The sequence below is a fragment of the Oryzias latipes genome, chromosome 2, assembly GCF_002234675.1.
Source record: "Oryzias latipes chromosome 2, ASM223467v1".
In the NCBI taxonomy this organism is placed as follows: Eukaryota; Metazoa; Chordata; class Actinopteri; order Beloniformes; family Adrianichthyidae; genus Oryzias; species Oryzias latipes.
The window spans coordinates 10,494,828-10,512,992 of NC_019860.2; the positions used below are offsets into that span (position 1 = coordinate 10,494,828).

Sequence of the window (18,165 nt, forward strand, 5' to 3'; positions counted from 1 at the left end):
TGCTTCTGGTGCTGAAACATGTTCTTGTGGCATTTCTCTGTGTGAAGTGTTTCTTTATGCAAACTGTTGTGAATCAGGAGCATGCAAAAAAAAAAAACAATGCTGTTTGAAAAAGATGGTATTTGTGATGTAGAACGTATGTTGGATGTAGCACAAGTTCCCTGCTCTGCTCCATTCTGATGCCTTATAGACCAGTAATGTTAGTTTGAGGCTGTGAGGGGGCTATAAGCTAGCAGGGGAGCGCGTAAACTGAGAGCTTTCATATACGGGGACGGGAATTGGGGTGGGGTTGCTCTACGGCAACATAACGACTGCCGCTCTGCAGAAACTATGTCCTAGAAAATAACTCAGACATCATCATAATTGAAAGACCCCTGGGAACGGCGGGGAATCGGCGCTAATTCTCATCTGAACTAACAGAGTGTTTCTTGTTGCATGCCTCCCGTTGCTGTGGACTCTAACAAACCTCAGAGAGTAAGTGTCTCCCTCACCTGCTCATGACCGGAGTGTCTGCCGCTCGTCTCACCGCTTCCCTTTGCGGCTCTCCGCGCTGCAGGTCTTCAGCATGTTCCTGGAGACCCTGGTGGACTTCGTCGTTCTGCACCGGGACGACCTGCAGGACTGGCTTTTTGTCCTGCTCACCCAGCTGTTGAAGAAGATGGGAGCCGACCTCCTGGGCTCTGTCCAGGCTAAAGTCCAGAAGGCGCTGGACGTCACCAGGTCAGCCAAAACCCTCAAAATGTGCAGGGATTAGTATTTAATGTTGTGGAGAGGGCTTCCCTTCTAAATGGGAGCTTAGGTTCCGCCCTGCTGTCAGAACTTTTCCCGGGACCTGTGGTTTTGCGTCTCCCTGCAGAGAGTCCTTCCCGTATGAGCAGCAGTTCAACATCCTGATGCGCTTCATCGTCGATCAGACTCAGACGCCCAACCTGAAGGTGAAGGTGGCCATCCTGCGCTACATCGAGGCCCTGGCCCGCCAGATGGACCCCGCCGACTTTGTCAACTCCAGCGAGACCCGCCTCGCCGTCTCCCGCATCATCACCTGGACCACCGAGCCCAAGAGCTCCGACGTGCGCAAGGTAGGGCCGCAGCCTCCCGTCGCCTTCTAGTCTTGATTCCATACCCCCGTTAAACTCTTCCTCCGCCTAAAACCCAGACCCTGCAAAGCTGGGCTGGTGAGGAGCCGTCAGGCCGAGCCGGCACTGTGGCCTCTCTGCCAGGGGAGGGCAACCTGGAGGAGAGGTGCAAGCAGGTACTCCCGTCCCGACAGCATGAGCCGCAAGAATGAACCGGAGTAGAGCGCAGCGAGAGCAGCTGAGCGTTCGTCTGTCCGCCTGCAGACTGATGTGTGGAAACTAACGGATCTCTAACATCCGCCTGATTCGGTGTTTCTGCTCCTGCTGATTAATCAGTTCAGTTTTCAGCTCTGGTTCTAATGCAGACTCTTCTCTTACAGCCTCTCCAGCATGATTCTGACAAAATCTGTGAAAAAGCAGCAAGCTGCATGTCCCCCCCCCCCCCCCCCCCAAATCCTCATTGATCACTTTAACCTTTTAAATGTTCATTTTCTTTAGAATATATGTGTCTTTTCATCAAATTCTGAGTTTTGCTCTTTAGATTTAGCGAGATTGTAGTTCAGAAAAAGGCTTTTACAAAAAAACAAAAACAATCTGCTTTCTTTTAGATTTTCCAAAATGCATCAAAAAAAAGTTTCAATCTTTCTAGAACAAACTCTGTACCTAGAAAGGAAATAGAAAGTACGGTTTATATGTCATATAATTCTCTGGAGAAGCATTATATGAACAGGTTATGCATCCGCACTAATGCGAGGGGAAGGTTTGTACTTTCAAAGGTTTGACTATCATTAGTAACCCTCTCTTTTCTTTTTTAATCAGTGAACATTCAATGAAGTTAATTAAGGTAAACGAAAATATCTCTTTTCTTACTAATTTAAAGTAGCTACTTGCAGCGATCTGCAACCAAACCTGAACACATCAAGGTAGTAGACCGCTCGGTTAGCCTGTGGAGCAAAAATAATCATGCACATGTTTTTTTATGAGATGCTCTGGGCGACAGGTTGTAGCAGATGTGTCTTACAGATTTTTCATGTTTAAATCCGTGAGTGCAGGCTCCTTGCATGCAGCCTTACTGCCAGAAATAAGGTAATTATACAATCAGAGTGTTGTTTTTGCGGTTGCCTAAGGGCTGTAGCATACTAACCACATGCACACTCTGTGCGTGTTTCCATTAAGGAGCCAGTACCCGCACCATCTAATGACTGGAGTGTGACATAAGGGCTCCATATGACAGCACCGCCTGTATGTGCTAAGTGCGTGCTACATACGTTAGCCTTACGAATGTTTCCCAACACTCTTCCAACAATGGTACGTTCCATTTTCATGACGTCAATTGAAGTGGCCGTACGAGCTTCAAGGGAATTGCTCATCTCTGTGACGCTCCCCAAACCCACAGTGTTCACACAGGTCAACTCCTGTACTGGTGCATTTGACTAAAGCTTAACTGGAAAACTGGACTAGAGAAGTTCACAACCTCTTCTTTGTCACTTGCTATCCGTAGACTGGAAAACTCCTGCTTTACCTTGACGAGCCCGAGCTCGTGACAAATCAGTGAGAGTGACAAATCTTCCATCCCAAAGTCGTGATCACAGTATTTATATCTGAGTTTCCCAAATTCCAAAGTATCACAACTCTTATTGAGCTTCTCCGCAGTCTTATCCTACTACTCTGCTAACGGGTTTCCGTTGTTCGTCTTCATGGAATTCATTCACCTTTGAGTCAGAGCCCCCAGGACTGATTCAAACCCATATCATTTGTAAATTCGAGCTACTCTACTCGATTTTAGTCAATTTCGGAACAGTTTGTTTCTTTAATCAGAGTAACAAACTACATACTTAAGTTTTGTTGCATTTTGGAAAATACTGACTTTTCCTCTGATTTTGTGACATTAATCAATCGTCAGAATCATTTTATGAACTTTTCAGAGAGTCAGGCGACGTTCCTCACACTGAAGGTTCTTCATTTCCCGGCAGGAGGAGCTCCCTTTAATCCTGTGTGTGTGTGTTTGTGTGCAGGCGGCGCAGGTGGTGCTGATCGCGCTCTTCGAGCTCAACACTCCTGAGTTCACCATGCTACTCGGCGCTTTGCCCAAGACCTTTCAGGACGGCACCACCAAGCTGCTGCACAACCACCTGAGGAGCGCCAGCACTGCCGTCGCCATGGTAATCCCCACCCTCCTCAGTCAGACAAACGTTGCCGGATAGATGTGTTGGTTTCACACCGCCTTCTCGCTTGCCGTCTCCATTTTAGGCAGCTCCCAGTAACTCGGCCACGCGCACGCCTCCTCGCGCGCCGGGAAGCCGTGGCAGCCCGCTCACCTCGCCCACAAACTGCTCCCACGGGAGTCTCTCCTCCAGGTACACCCACCCCTCTGTCTGGCTTCATGGAAACTTTTGCATAGGTCCTGCATTGAGGATGTCTTATTGTTAATTATTTCCATTTTCTAAACCTTCTTCAAAAAACATGTTCGATATAAAACATCCAGGAACGAATCTTCGCCAGCTCAGGCATCATTTCGTAGTTACAGCAACAGACTTACCATTATTACTATACTACTACTTGATTTGATTTGATCTAATATGATTTTATTTCATTTAATATGGCCTGATTTAGTTAGTTTTGATTTGATCTGATGTCATCTTATTAGATTTTTTTTTGAATATTTGAATTTAAATGGCTTGATTTTTTTTTTTTTTTTTTTTAGTTTTTATTTTATTTGATTCTGGTCTTGTTTGATTTGATTTGATTGTGTATGGTCTGCCTTTTTTTGATTTGATATTTTGGTTTCTTTTAAGCATTAATTGTAGACAGAACAACAAGTACTCACATTTATAGAGATTTTTGCAGTGAAGCTTACGATACACACTTAGGTCACATTAGATTCTTTATATATAATCAGCTTAAGTCAAGTACAGTTGGATTTATTGGTTGAAAGGGAGTGTGTGGTGCATATTTGTTAGTATCTGGTTCTTAATGGATCAAGTGCATATTTATGTTAATAAACATGCACTAAGCTCACTCCCTACAATGAAAAAACAAGCTATATTTATCGTTTTAATAAAGTGACTGAAAAGTCTTTTCAACTGTTTTTACAATCTATTTTCATTCAAAGTTACATTTGTACGTCAGTTGTAGATTCAGTTCATAAACTACATGATTTTTCAGAAGCTCAGATCCACAAGAGCTGAATCAGAAATCAATCTCAAACACTGACTTTGAGTTAATTCCTTAATCTGAAATGGATCAGAACCTGTTCTGGGCCTCTGTGTCACTGAGCGTCTAGTGCAACACAAAAGCTTGGATGCTGCCTTTCATATGTGCCAATGAAGATGAAAAATGTTTGTCACGTTATGAGGAATACCTCTTCCATTTATCGCCTCAATGAACGCACTAACAGGTGGCAAACTAAACACACGTGAACAAACGCACTGCATGACACGTCTGCCTTCATGCTGGGTGAAAATAAACTGGTAAACCTGCATGAGGCATGCAGGTTGCCGGCAAAATATCAATCTCGCAGACCAGTCGGTGAGCCCGTTGAGTGAAATGCTTTTTTTTTCTGGCATGCTGTGGGCGGCAGGTCATCGCGATCACCTACACAACATGCGAGGTTAAGAAACATCACCCGCACGTCATATGAGCGAGCAACTGTCATTATCCTTACAAATGCCAAACTTCCCACTAGGGTTGTGCCGATGCCATCGTCCATCGTGATGGGTGACTGACATCCCGATGGAGAGACACCATCGGGATGCCACGCCCCCGCCACGCTGCGAGTGGACACCATAAGCCGCGGTTACATGTGAAAACTATCTTGACCGGATCAATGGTCGGATTAGAATCCAACCGTGTACATGGTTCCAGAAAAATGTTTTCAGAATATAACAAACGTTCACTAAGGTCACACTTTCGGTCGGAATAAATCATTCGCACATGCGCAGTAGGGTTTGAAAAACCGGAAGCGGATATCAGTTCCGCCAAGCGGCTATTTTTTTCTCAAACTTTATTGAATGTAACAATTCAATACAAAACAATGTTGCCGAGCGGCTTTATACATTGACATTTCAGCTTGGTAATATACAAGACGATCTTCTAAACGTGCTTTTAATAATGTTACGGTTATTATGAAGCCCCTGTTCGCCTGTTTTAATTTTAATCCGTGTGGTCAGTGCTTTTTCTGTTGAAGAATGGAGCCGGAAAGAAGCCAGAATTAGCAGTATGCTAACACGGGCTAACAACATTAGCTTTGGGTGGTGCTGCAATCTGCATCCTGGCTACACATAAACATGTGGGAATAACATCAGCCTTTATTTAGTCGGGACACGACTCGAAACACTAATCCACGTGATTGTTTGAACGATTTCTAAGGACTGAGCGGCCTTTCTGCTTTGAAGCTTACACCGCCCCAAAGCGCTGTGTGTGTGCTGACGGTCCGAGCTCTGCTCAGACACACACTTTTAGACCCGGTTCTGAGTTCGGTAGCCCGTTCCCCTAGAGCTGCGGAACGGATCGCAGTTCTAAATCTCCCACATACTACCGCTCATGTAACAAAGCACCCCCCTTCCCCTCAAACACAAAGCTGTAAATCCGCGCTCCGCCGGTCCACTTGACTAGTTAAGTGCGGGAGCAAACCATTTCTTTTCTAGTTTGTTTGTTACCTTTTTTGTTAAAGTCACTTCCCTCAGTTTCTACTGGATAATCGCGGACGAGTCATTAGTTGGGAAATAAAATAAATAAAGTAATAAAGTAAAACAACGAATAGCAAGTACCGTAATTTCCGGACTACAAGCCGCTACTTTTTTCCTGCGCTCACAGCCCTGCGGCTTATTCTGTGACGCGGCTAATTTATGGATTTGATTGGCGGCCGCCATGTACGTACATTCGGGCTCGGTGAATGGTTTTGTATGCCCATCCACCACCAAGCACAAGTCATTTTTTTTAACACACCTCTGAGCAGCCAAACAGCATGGAGGTCACTTCAGGTCTTAGACACTTCAGTCATGGTTCAACAAAAAGAAACACGCATGCCCGGCCGCATCCCAGAATCCTTTGGTGCCATTAGACCCAACGTGCACGTGATCGCCGCTACAATATGATAAAGCTTTCAAGTTAAAAGCAATCGTTAAAAGCAGCGTGAAAAAATCCCCCATCAGTAAATGGAAATGCCGGTCAGGTGCGTGACGGAGAGAACAGCGCATGCTCAGAAGTGTATTTACCTCTGAGTCATAGTGACTCGGATGGCTGCACGTAAATATGTGTGAATAACATCAGCCTTTATTTTGTCGGGACACGACTGGAAACACAAATCCATTTGGTCGTTTTTACGGTTTCTGACTGAGCGGAATTTTGCAATGAAAAGCTCACAGCCGCCGTGTGAGCTTTTCGGATAGGAAGGGGAGACAAGGAGCCCGCTTGGCGAGCGCGGAGCGCAGAGGCGTCCGGGGAGCAACAAGTGTTTGTTGTGAAAGGAAGCTTCTGACGAACGCGCCGCGCTGAGGCGCGTGTATCGCGCTGAGGCGCGTATCGCGCTGAGGCGCGCGCTATTTTACTGATGTTTTTTAACCAGCCCCGTTAGTACCATAATGCTGCCGCGACACAAGTGGAAGGAGAGCTGTTCCTTTTCACCCCTCCATGCACTGCTGCTCCTTGCTCATTCTTAAACACGAACAACAGTGTGGCGAGCCGGGCGTTGGCCCCGCCTTTAGCCCCTAAGACTCATGGGAAATGGGGGATCGCGGATGTAAATTTCCTCATCATAACTGAGGGATGTAATGTTGATTATATGGTTACTGTTAGTAATTTTATGTATGATATCTAGTTTGTCAATAAGTTAAAAAAAATAAAAAAAAATAAAATAAAAAAACCCATAACTGAGGAACTTGTGAACAGAATAGAGGTCCATGCTGTTTCAGATGTGGGTGTAATTAGATACATGAGCTTGAGACAAGGCCAGTACCTGCCCACAGTGTGGTAATGAGCCATGCACACTCTGGTGGTCAGGACGCGCTTTGTCGAGGCAGCGGCTTGTATACTGATGCGGCTTGTGTATGTACAAAAATATTTAAGCACGCTAAAATAGGTGGGTGCGGCTTGTAATCGGGTGCGCTTTATAACCTGGAATTTACGGTATATAAAACTGAAATATTGAAAATAGCCCCCCCCCGATGATGTCATCGTCCATCCCGATGGTTAACAGCAAAAATCGTCAACGGCCAATTTAAGGGACATCGCCCAACCCTACTTCCCACACACAACAATGGTACATTCCATTTTCTCGACGTCCCGTGAGGTGGCTGTATGAGCCTCAAGGGGAACCGCAAGACACACCTGCGCTCCATTTAAGATGCAGCCGACTCCCCACGGGTCCGGACAACTCAAAAACCGACATCACCCGTACGGGTCAACCTCCATACGGGTGCATGGGTTCGTACCAAGACTTAAACTCTCGAGTATAACCTAAAACAATGGTTCCTCTCTTCCAATAGTGGCCAGTCTCCAGTGACACCGGGTCTAACAGCTACTTGCTACTTTGGGCTCCGCTCTGTAATAGTGGCCACAGTCGTTCAGATGCCGGGTATCTGTGGCGTTTGTGTTATGAGCCGGTGCAACGATGGTCAAGAAACGCTCGTTCCATTTAGCGTTTAAACTTTGTGCGGTTGGCGGACGCCAGAGGACACTCTGGGGAGGAATCTGCATCACGTCTAGGTGGATCCTAAACGTTTCAGAGGATGGCGCAAGCAGATAGGAGATACTGAGAAGACGGCTGGCGAAACAAGCACACCGATTTCCTGCTGGAGGGGCAAAGAAAGCAAGCGGCAAATTAGAAGAACTGGTTTAAACGTGGATTATTGAGCAAAACCTAAAAGGTGCGCGTCTTCAGGAAAATGATCCTCATGGAAGATAATGGGATTTTCGATTCGGGGAAAAATTAAAACAATATTCTCATCGTTTTATTTAATCTGAAAAAGTTTATTTGGTGTTTTTCGCTGCATTTCTTGACCAAATTTCAGCTGACACTGACGTGCACGTTTGTGCACTCTCTTTGGTCTTCTGATGCAGAGTCCTGTTTACAGTCAGTTTACTCTCATCAGAGGATTTCGGGTTAATTTTGACCCGCCCCCTCCCCACTTAAAGACAGATTTCAGTCTGATGTATGCCTCCCATGTCTGGACTTCCTCTTCCTCCCTTCTCTTCTTCCTTTTCTTCCTCGCTGCAGTCGCATGTGGGCCTGGAGTGCAGACGGGCTCTCTACCTTTCCTCCCCCCTCCTCCTCTTTGCCCCCTCCCCCCGCTGCTGTCTCTTCCCTTAGGGTCGTGCGGCGAGCCTGCTCCCCCAGGTAACCCCCCTGCCCCCTCCCCCTAACATCCGGTGTCTTTCACTGTTTCCATCTGCTCACGCCCCCGCTTCCATGGGCTCCTGTCAGCTGCTCCGTGAGCTCATCCACACGCACGGGCCAAGCACAGAGAGCTGGACTTTGCTTCCTGGTCCCGGACAAACCCCCAAGAAGAGTTTGATCCTGAAGACGTAAATTTGGGGGGAAGAAAACGTCTAGCAGGCTCTGTGTTTGGTTCAACTCTGTGTTGCTTCATGTGTTGGAGTCAGATTTACTCAAACAACTTACAAAGCAAAAAGATGCAGTGACAAGAATGCTGCAAGAACCAGCAGATGATTCCCAAAACTTCCAGTTTCTTCATTTATATTTTGGTATTTTAGTAGTTTAAAGCAAATGTATATAAAAAAATGTATCAGCTATAATAATATAAAGCTGTTGTCTTTGCAGTGAAATCCTACAGTTTGTTTCTAATAAAAGTAGGAATCTTGTTATTGGGACCGTCTGACTTCCATCAGACCTCCAGAATATCCTGTTATGTCTATAATTCCTGTTCCCAGAGGGGAGGAATGCGGTAAAATATATTTAGTGTGGATATCACGCCTTCACTGAAGACACAGGAAGTGCCCATGCCTCCAGATCAGGGGTTCTCAATGTTTTTGTAGCAGAGGGCCACATTAGGAACTCAACATTAGACTGGGGGCCAATTTTGGTGAAGAAAATGGATAAAGAGAAAAAGTTGGTTTTAATAACTTTAATGACCAAGTGTCATTTGTACAGTTAACCAGGCCCTCCAGATGTTTTCCCAGTTGAGGTCTGAGGTTGCTGCCCACATCTTCTACTCGTCTAGTAATTGCGTCATTTGACAGACTTTCTTTTGCTCTGGACTAACAATGTCAGCTACTTTAAGCATACATTCTTTTTACAAACTCCCCGTCACTTAATGGCTTACTATACCGGACCATTTCCAAAACCACTACGTAGCTAGCTTCTGTCACAGCTTCACTGGATTTAGCCTCTAGAAATAGCCTTGTCTCCTCGCCCTCACAATGTTTTTCCTCAAAGGAACCTGCTCTGGCTCCCTTTTATTGAGGGCCACAAAAGTCTTCCAGCGGGCCGCCATTGGCCCCCGGCCCCACTTTGAGAACCCCTGCTCTAGCTAATTAGGGTTTCACACACTGAGGCAAAGGTAGGCCTTTATTACTAAACCATAATATCCTTAATTTTGATTGGTCAGTTTATAAGGTGAGTAACTTGCGATAAAAAATAATATTGAATAGCAAGATCATTTCAAGGTCAAAGAACAAGAATGACTGAGTAATAGCTATTATTGTCTCAGTAGAAGTCTTTCTTGGAGCCAGCAGGTACTTCCTGTTTGGAACACAAGAGGGAGGAGTCATTCAGTTCAGTTGTCTTATACAGTCAATGAACTCTATCTAGCTTTAAGCTGGTTGAGGACAGATTGGTAGCGGCAACTGCGGCAGCATAGCTAGCTGTAACCTAGTGAGGTGAGAACTGATTTGCCGACGGCAGTGATGGGACGATGTAAATAGGGGCTGGACCGTGAAGGCGTGACATCCCATTGTAAATGTGTTTTGCCGAGTGAATCGACCGAAAGGGAACGGCTCATTTTCTACCAAGACAAACTCTTCAAACTCCCCTGGCTAAATCCAGTGAAGCTGTGGTAAAGACCCTGTCACTCTGGCCCTGAAAGTGCCGATAACCCATCTTCATCTGTCCCTGTGCATCTACCCGTCCGTCACGATGCCATCGTCAGAGTTTTTCGGCTGCCTTAACTCCGTTCTCCCCTTTTGCTCCCGCAGCACAATGGAGTACGACAGTGAGAACCTGAACTCCGAGGAGATCTACAGCTCCCTGCGCGGCGTCACAGAGGCCATCCAGAACTTCAGCTTCCGCAGCCAGGAGGACCTGATGGAGCCGCTGCGCCGCGAGGTGGTGGTGGAGCTTTTCACAGCGCCTCAGTCTGCTTCACCCACCTCTTCTCAAATAACCTCTTTTGCCGTGGCTGACCCTTCAGGCCGGAGGCGCGGTGCCGTTTGACTCAGACCCTCGCTCCTGTGGAGAAGCAGTGGAAGGGGGGCGGACTGCTTTGGACAACAAAACGTCCCTGCTCAACACCCCCTCAGCTCGATCCTTTACGGGGCCTCGCTTCAGGGACTACAACCCCGGCAACTACACGGACGGCCCCGGCTCGCTGGACAAAGCCGCTCTGTACGAGGACGGCGGGGAGCCCCGGCGGGACGGTGGGGGTTCCTTCACTCGTAGGTTCCGCTCACTGTTAAGGTTTCTGCAAGGCTTTGACCTTTCTGCGTCCGTCTGTACAGCACGCCGACAGGAATGTGTGGAGAACAAGATCCTGAACCCCAAAAGCTTCCCTGGTAATGGTCACAGTCTGGGACGTCCGTTAGACCCCAGATCCGCGGTAACGTCTGTCTTTCCTCCTGCAGCCTGTCCCACAGAGCAGTTGGAACTGGTTGGACAGCTGTTGAAGGAGCTGTCCCAGGGTCAGGGGGGGGAGAAGGGCCCCGAAGAGAGACGGGGGACGCTGCTGGAGCTGCTGAAGGTGGCACGGGAGGACGCCCTGATGGTGTGGGACGAGCACTTCAAGACCATGCTGCTGCTGCTCCTAGAGACGCTGGGAGACAAAGATGTGAGGACTCCGCCTCCGTCTGAGGTCTGAACTCTTTGAAGTAGGTCGTTCTAACCTGCCCCCCCCCCCACCACCACCATTACAGCACACAATCCGGGCGCTGGCTCTACGAGTCCTGAAGGAGATCCTGAGGAACCAGCCGGCTCGCTTCAAAAACTACGCGGAGCTGACCATCATGAAGGCGCTGGAGGCTCACAAAGACTCGCACAAGGAGGTGATGAGCACCTCTCCGGGCTCCCATGCACATCTGGATTCTCGTCTCCATAGCTCACCCCGTTCGTCCTGCAGGTGGTACGGGCGGCCGAGGAGGCAGCTTCCACGCTGGCGGGCTCCATCCACCCAGAGCAGTGCATCAAGGTCCTCTGCCCCATCGTGCAGACGGCAGACTATCCCATCAACCTGGCTGCCATCAAGATGCAGACCAGAGCCATCGAGCGCATCAGCAAGGAGCCCCTGCACCAGCTGCTGCCGGACATCATCCCCGGCCTGCTGCAGGTGACCCGGTCCTCAAGCTGCGTTCACCCCGCCCTCGCCATAGCCCGTCCAAGTGATCACTTCCAATGCAAAGTCTATGGTTGTGTCCGAAATCCCACCATAACCCCTAACTACCAAAAAACTAGATAGTGCAGCACTATGTAGTGCCCTGAATCTTAAAAGCAATGCTCACTTCTTTTTTTTCTTCTTTTTTTTTACCAGCTAATATGACGTCATCGATTTCACAAAGTACAAATCAAATTAATATGAGTGTTTTTGCGACGATTATTTATGAGTCCACTGTCTTCTGAAGATAAAAACGTTGATGGTTTACTAAAAAAAAAAAATGTATTTAAATACAATTTTTGTTGTTTCCGACGCCATGCATTGTGGTCTATATTCGAGCATGAGCATGGATGCACTCTGGTTTTTCACAGAGACTTCTGGGAAATTTCTAGTGCACTCGATTTTGGAATGGTACATCCGTACAGCACTACAAAATGGCTAACGCAATGTAGTGCACTCTGTAGGGGTTAGGGCTGGAATTCAGAAACAACGTATTTAAACGCTAAACTCTTGCGTTCACTTAGATTTTTTTGGACTTTTTTTTAGGCTTTTCGTACAAAATGTTGTTAAACCAGGTTGAACCTCGACCAATCAGGGGCCGGATTGGGTATTGACGTATGACCAAATCTTGTTAAATAAAACTAAAGCCTGAGATTTACTTTATTTCCCATCAAGCCTCTTCCAACAGTACAGACAGTAGAAAAAGGAGCCCCTCCCTGCTTGTCCAGTGTGAACACCATGAGCTAAACGCACCTCTCCGTCTGCTGTCGCAGGGTTACGACAACACAGAGAGCAGCGTGAGGAAGGCCAGCGTCTTCTGCCTGGTGGCCATCTACTCCGTGATCGGAGAGGAGCTCAAGCCATACCTGGCTCAGCTGACCGGCAGCAAGGTCCCCCGCCCCGCTCTCGCTGCCACCTTTCCATGGTTGGAGTCCCCCTCCCCACTAACAGCTGTTCTCTCCTTCTGCAGATGAAGCTCCTCAACCTTTACATCAAGAGGGCGCAGACCTCCACCAGCAACAGCAGCAGCTCCTCCGACATCTCCTCCTACTGACCTCCAGCTTCCGGCCCGCAGACGCCTCGTCCCCGACCCAGATAAGGACAGAGTTTCTGTAGACCACCGTACTATACAGCACCCCATGCTTCAGCGGCTCCGCCTTCCTCACCTTCATCAAGCTGATTTTTAGAGTCATCGGCCTTAAAACTTCTGTCGGTGTGCGACGGAATCGAAAGTAGAATTAGAGGCCGCGTGCCTGACGATCCTCTCAACCTCTCCTCTTTCCAACGTGAGGACTTCTGCAGACTTAAGATGAAGAGGAGAAGAACCGCGCTTATCAGTATTTTCCTTTTTAGAACCGTTTCCAATTCTCTTTCCAGTACAAATGTCTGCTTTGACCTTACAGTGGAACGGCTGCCGCCACCCCGATCGATTGTCGAGGAACTCCCGATTTGAGGAGGATTCTGGGAGGAAGCAGCTCCCACAGGAGAAGATGAGATCAAACAAAACCAGAACGAAAAGCTTCACGTTCAGTTTCCAGCAGATCATTTGGCTGGCCAATGATTCCAAGCACTACAAATGTATTTTAAGAACAAATATGTATGTATTTTAGTTTAGGCCCAAGAAGCAGCAGAATGTTATTTTGGTAAGAAAACCTGTTCTCACGTGTGAAGAAAAGATTTCAGCATGTGTGACACTCATTCAGTTTCAGTCCAAAATGGAGCAGCAAAACATTTTTCATTCCAAAAGGCATCATTCCAGGCCAAAAAGGATGATCCATTTTTTAATATGACGGGGGGGGGGGGGAAACATGAAGACATGAATCCATTCCACATATGAACACTTAACTTAAAATGTCTTTTTTTTTTTTTTTTTTTTTTTTTTTAAGAGTTTAACCCCAAAACACTTCCTTTTTTTTCATCTGAGTTCTACATCCTAATATTCCTTTTCCGGTTTTTGTAAATAGTCCGAATATATTTAAAACTTTTGGAGGCTATTTTAAAACTTCTATTGAAGTTTAAATCGGAGTTTGAGCGAACCAATCAAATCGAAGAGGAAGGTTAGAGGGGGGCGTGTCTTTCTTAGCATCTTTTTGTTGTTGTTGAGGTTTTGGGAGCCAAACCTGCTTTTAATTTATTTCTAATGCTTTGTCAACTCCTTTAGGAAAAGAATGAAGGACTACGTTTATTTTTCTTTTTTGGGGTTCAGTTTGAGGAATCGAACCTCATAATCGGGATCCGTGTTTCTGAAAACAGTCGAACCGGCCGGTGTCACACAGCTGAAGGTCTTCGTCTATGCACGTTTTAGAGCTGGACTTTAACTGGTCGTAAGCTGGGGGGGGATCCTCATAACCACTTGAAGGACAGCAGAGGAGATCGGACCCACAGGTGGTCCGCTGTCGAGTCCAGCCTGCTGTGACGCTTCATCCCGTTTTCCTGAACGTCAATCAGCTGCAACAATCAGTTCGTTTTTCATCCACTGATGTCAATTTGTTTCAAAAGAAATCTCTGAATTGTTCATGAATGTACGCCACTTTGAGACTTTGACCTCCAAAATGTGAAGTAGTTCAAAAAAAACAACAACATTTCTCCGTAATGAACCACGACGACACGCGACTCCACCCATCCACCGGTTTCCTTCCAGGGTTTAGCAATAAACGGATTTTCCGCAAGAAACACTGAAACTTTTCCCTCGCTGTAGAAATGACGCTTCTTGTTTGTTTGTTTTTTAAGGCACACCTGTTCTGTTTTACGGAGATGTTACTGCTGCTTACTAGAATACTAACAGATGCACCCAAGAACTCCCGTCTTTGTACTGTATGAGAACAAATGGAGTCGGGATTGAAGAAACGTTGAAGGAGAAAAGGAAAAGAAAAAAACGAGAGAATGAACCAATGAAAAACAGCAGAATCTTAGATAACGTGTTAGATATCACAAATCAAGTTGAGTAGGCTTTATAATGCAGCAGTATCTACTCACAACAAGACATGTACGGTAAGCAAAAAAGTACAACATTTTGGAACTGATGGTGTAGGGACTGAAAAATGTTTGAAAAGAATGAAATAAAATAAGAGGATCTTTGCTAAAAAGTTGACAAAAGAAAATTAGATAGTATTACAAATCAAGTTTCTTTAAATTGTGGTGATAAAACATAACCCGTGACTGTGTAGGCTTCATAATGCAGCAGGAGATGCTGGCATCTACGCATGTCAAGAAAAGTACGGAAAGCAAAATAGTACAAAATTTTGACAAAAAATCCTAAACTTGTCAAAGTCGTACTTTTTTTCCTTTTTAAGCTTGGTCTTTTTCATTGGTTCCTCATGTGATTCCCTCTTTTCCTTTTGCCTTTTCCTGTTTCTTTGATGTCTTCTCTCCTGGTCACATGAACACAAAACGAACGATTAATGACTGAACTCAGAACTGTTAAAGTTGCTTGAACTTTCCTGGTGCTAAACTAAACTTTGCCTGTCTAGCACACAAAAAAAGTCCAAACCAACTGGAGGAAAATAAAGACAAAGATGAAGGACATATTTAGGAAAAATCCTCGTTTTTTTTAACGTTTTTTGTTTTTTGTTTTATTATTTCCTTAGAGACCAACGAACCAAAACTTTGACCAGAAACATGAAGATCATTCAACAAAAAGCAGCCGGCTGCTTGGTTAGAATTCTATTGAACATCTTCGTCTCAGTTTGAAGGTTTCATGTTTTTATGAAAAACTAATGAGCTCATTGTATTTAAGGGCACTGAAGGATGCCGTTTCGAACACTTCCGGGCCTTACCTGAACGCATCGTGGGGTCACGTGCACTGTAGCAGAACCTGTGGGGTTTTTTTTCTTTCTTTTATGGGCTGAATGTCTGGAACCAGAGAGGGCCTCAGAACCACAAACTTCCCTTTACCTGCTGTGGGGTGGGAATCGAACCCACAGCACAGAAACTGTCTGCATGTTTGCATCACAGAAATCCTGTTTTGAGCTGCGTTACTGTCAAGAAAAACAAAACAAAAAAATATGTGTTTGTGGTTTCCTGACTGTGCCTAAATAGTTCATGGAAATCTAAAATATTTCTGTCCACCACTAACCTGAACTAACTAACCTGCAACGCTTCTTAAGGTGGACTGAACAGGCAGAGATGTCGTCCACTGAGGCCTCACTGTGCATGGCTCCTGTTCTAGAGGGTTAGTTTCATTTCATGCCTCACTATATTTATACCTGTATGACTGTACATATTTACATGTTTGGGTATTTCACCTTATTAGACTTTGCAGAACTTGAAATAAACTATCAGACTTCTTTTCTGTTGTCTTTTTTTTATTTTTAATATTTTAGTTAATATTTGGATAAAAAGTAGAGCTTATTTGAGCACAAAAAAATCTTTCATTATATATGCATAAGGTGTGTGCACGTGTTAGACAGGAACGAGAACTAATAAAATAAAACTTAAATGCTTAGAAGTCATTTTTAATTGTTTATACCATGGTCCGGTTGAATACTCGATTCTGATTGGCTGCTGGGTATGCGTTAAAACCTGATAACCGCACGGTGAAAAAAGAAGTTCCGGTCGGCTAGCTTAAATGATTTGTATCACTGCGCCGGCTTCTGTAAAACAACCTTTTGCTTCATCATCTGGGCAAAAACAAGCGGTAAGCGATTAACTTTCCCTCTGAATTGATGCTTTATTCAACCCATCGGGACGATCAGCATATATATATCGCCGAATCTTGACTGCAGCGGTGGTGCTGCGCGACGCGGACTATATGTTACGTGCGCCGCATCACGTAACATATAGTACGCTGTTTATGAGAAAAGTGATCCAAATCGAAAAAAAAACAAGAATTAAGGACTAAAACCTGGTTAATATGTATTGCTTTTGTAAGTGACCATGGTATAAGCGGGTTAATGGCCTTCGAAGTGTGCAGTTACTACTTTTTAACGCACTTCGCGGAAGCGAAGCTTCGCGTCGGACGGTTCTGGCTTCCACGGCGTGCGTTAAAAAGTAGTAACCGCACACTTCGTCGGCCATTAACCCTTACATAATTTAAGACATACAGCTGTTTTTTTGTTTACAATCTAAATTTATTCATTTTTTATTAAAAAGATTGAAAAAGTACGTTTTTTGCACCACTACAAATTTTTAATAGTGGTGCAGTGGTTAGCGCTCTTGCCTCACAGCAAGAACACCCCTGGTTCAAGTCCTGGCTGGGGGACCTGAAACAGAACAACCAATGGGGGAGCCTTCTGTGTGGAGTTTGTATGTTCTTCTATTGGTAATGTTTCTACAGAGAAATGGTGCAAACAACCACTAAAGTGTGGCTTCATTTATGTCAGAGACATCTTGTTGTGTAAAACAGCCAGCATTACAACACATTTGTGTCGTAGAAGAAAAACAACAGCATTTTCAGATGCATTTGAAGATATTACTGATCACAGAAGTAGACATAAGTAAATATATTTCAAATGTTCATATTTGGATGTTGATGGTGGAGGCTTAACTTGCGGTAATGTATACATGTAACTTGATTATTGTTACTAAGTCAATAAGTATTTATATCGTTCATGAGGTTTTTAATTTGTTGTGTTTTTGGACTCTTGTAGCCTTCTAGTTTGTAAAAAAAAAGATTGAAATATTTGCAAAAATATCATCAATTTTAGTACTAAAAATATTTTGGCAAATCTTTTTATCAAAATTTTAGTACAAAATTGATAAAGAAACACTTTTTCAAAAAATGTTTAATAAAACCGAAATATTTTTTTTTTTTTAAAGTTTAATGACTTTTAGGTAAATATTAAATAACTGCTAGTTCTTTGAATAGTTAACTAAGCTGAAAAAATGCATGAATACAGAACATTTTCTGTTCTTTTCAGTAAAATAGGCTTAAAAATAAATCTAAGAGATGAGCAGTTAGTTTATTTAAACACCTATAATGGCAGTTTTTGCTTGTTTTATTTTTTAATTAAAATAATCAACTGAATGTCAAAGGACAGTTCAAATTCATGTCAAAAGACATGAATTAAGATAAAGACTGACAGGGAGAAGTTACTTTGATTGGTCGAGCTTATTATTGCAGTGAAAATAATAATTTAAGGGAAAAGGCTGGTTATTTGAATTTTCTTTCGTGACGTCAGAGAACTTCAGGATGGACGGATCATTTTAGTTTATTCTTTCTTTAATTTTGTGCCAAGATAATTTTATTTTGAAATATATATTTTTTGTTTTAGTTCTTCTAATCTTTGCCACAAAAAGATATGATCAACTTTTTCTCAAACATCCAATCTTTCCAAGTCAAAGTTGTGTGAATGAAACTAAACGAAAAAGAATGTGCTGTTGTACGGATCTTTTTTCACAGAAAATTTTTTTTATTTTACTAAAGTATTATTTCTGTCCTGGTTGGTGTTAATTAATACAGGAAACTTTTTCCCAAACACATTTAAGAATTATTCCTTGTCGTTTATTTCCTTTAAGAAAATGTGCCAAAAAAAAAACGGATTGTACTTTTTAGCTACCATGTTTGACCAGGAGGGGGAGCTGTCCTCCTTCAATTGGAGCCATTCCTG

At 44.5% G+C, this 18,165-nt stretch overlaps 1 protein-coding gene across 13 annotated transcripts in view; it reads left to right on the forward strand.

Moving 5' to 3' along the window:
* Positions 1 to 15,904, forward strand: part of LOC101164707 (CLIP-associating protein 1-A) — a 45,329-nt gene extending 29,425 nt beyond the window's left edge. For 7 of the 13 annotated variants that reach the window (XM_023964251.1, XM_023964264.1, XM_023964258.1 and 4 more), the window contains 15 exons: positions 472 to 474; positions 557 to 720; positions 857 to 1,079; positions 1,157 to 1,252; positions 3,092 to 3,238; positions 3,327 to 3,433; positions 8,293 to 8,412; positions 10,230 to 10,359; positions 10,445 to 10,670; positions 10,752 to 10,805; positions 10,875 to 11,077; positions 11,163 to 11,291; positions 11,366 to 11,572; positions 12,391 to 12,507; positions 12,588 to 15,904. In XM_023964251.1, the coding sequence (XP_023820019.1) occupies positions 472 to 474; positions 557 to 720; positions 857 to 1,079; positions 1,157 to 1,252; positions 3,092 to 3,238; positions 3,327 to 3,433; positions 8,293 to 8,412; positions 10,230 to 10,359; positions 10,445 to 10,670; positions 10,752 to 10,805; positions 10,875 to 11,077; positions 11,163 to 11,291; positions 11,366 to 11,572; positions 12,391 to 12,507; positions 12,588 to 12,671 (2,010 nt within the window). In that variant the 3' untranslated portion in view covers positions 12,672 to 15,904. The remainder of the gene's footprint in view (positions 1 to 471; positions 475 to 556; positions 721 to 856; positions 1,080 to 1,156; positions 1,253 to 3,091; positions 3,239 to 3,326; positions 3,434 to 8,292; positions 8,413 to 10,229; positions 10,360 to 10,444; positions 10,671 to 10,751; positions 10,806 to 10,874; positions 11,078 to 11,162; positions 11,292 to 11,365; positions 11,573 to 12,390; positions 12,508 to 12,587) is intronic. The other 6 variants (XM_023964267.1, XM_023964281.1, XM_023964274.1 and 3 more) reach the window with 4 other exon arrangements.
* Positions 15,905 to 18,165: the final 2,261 nt, after the last annotated feature.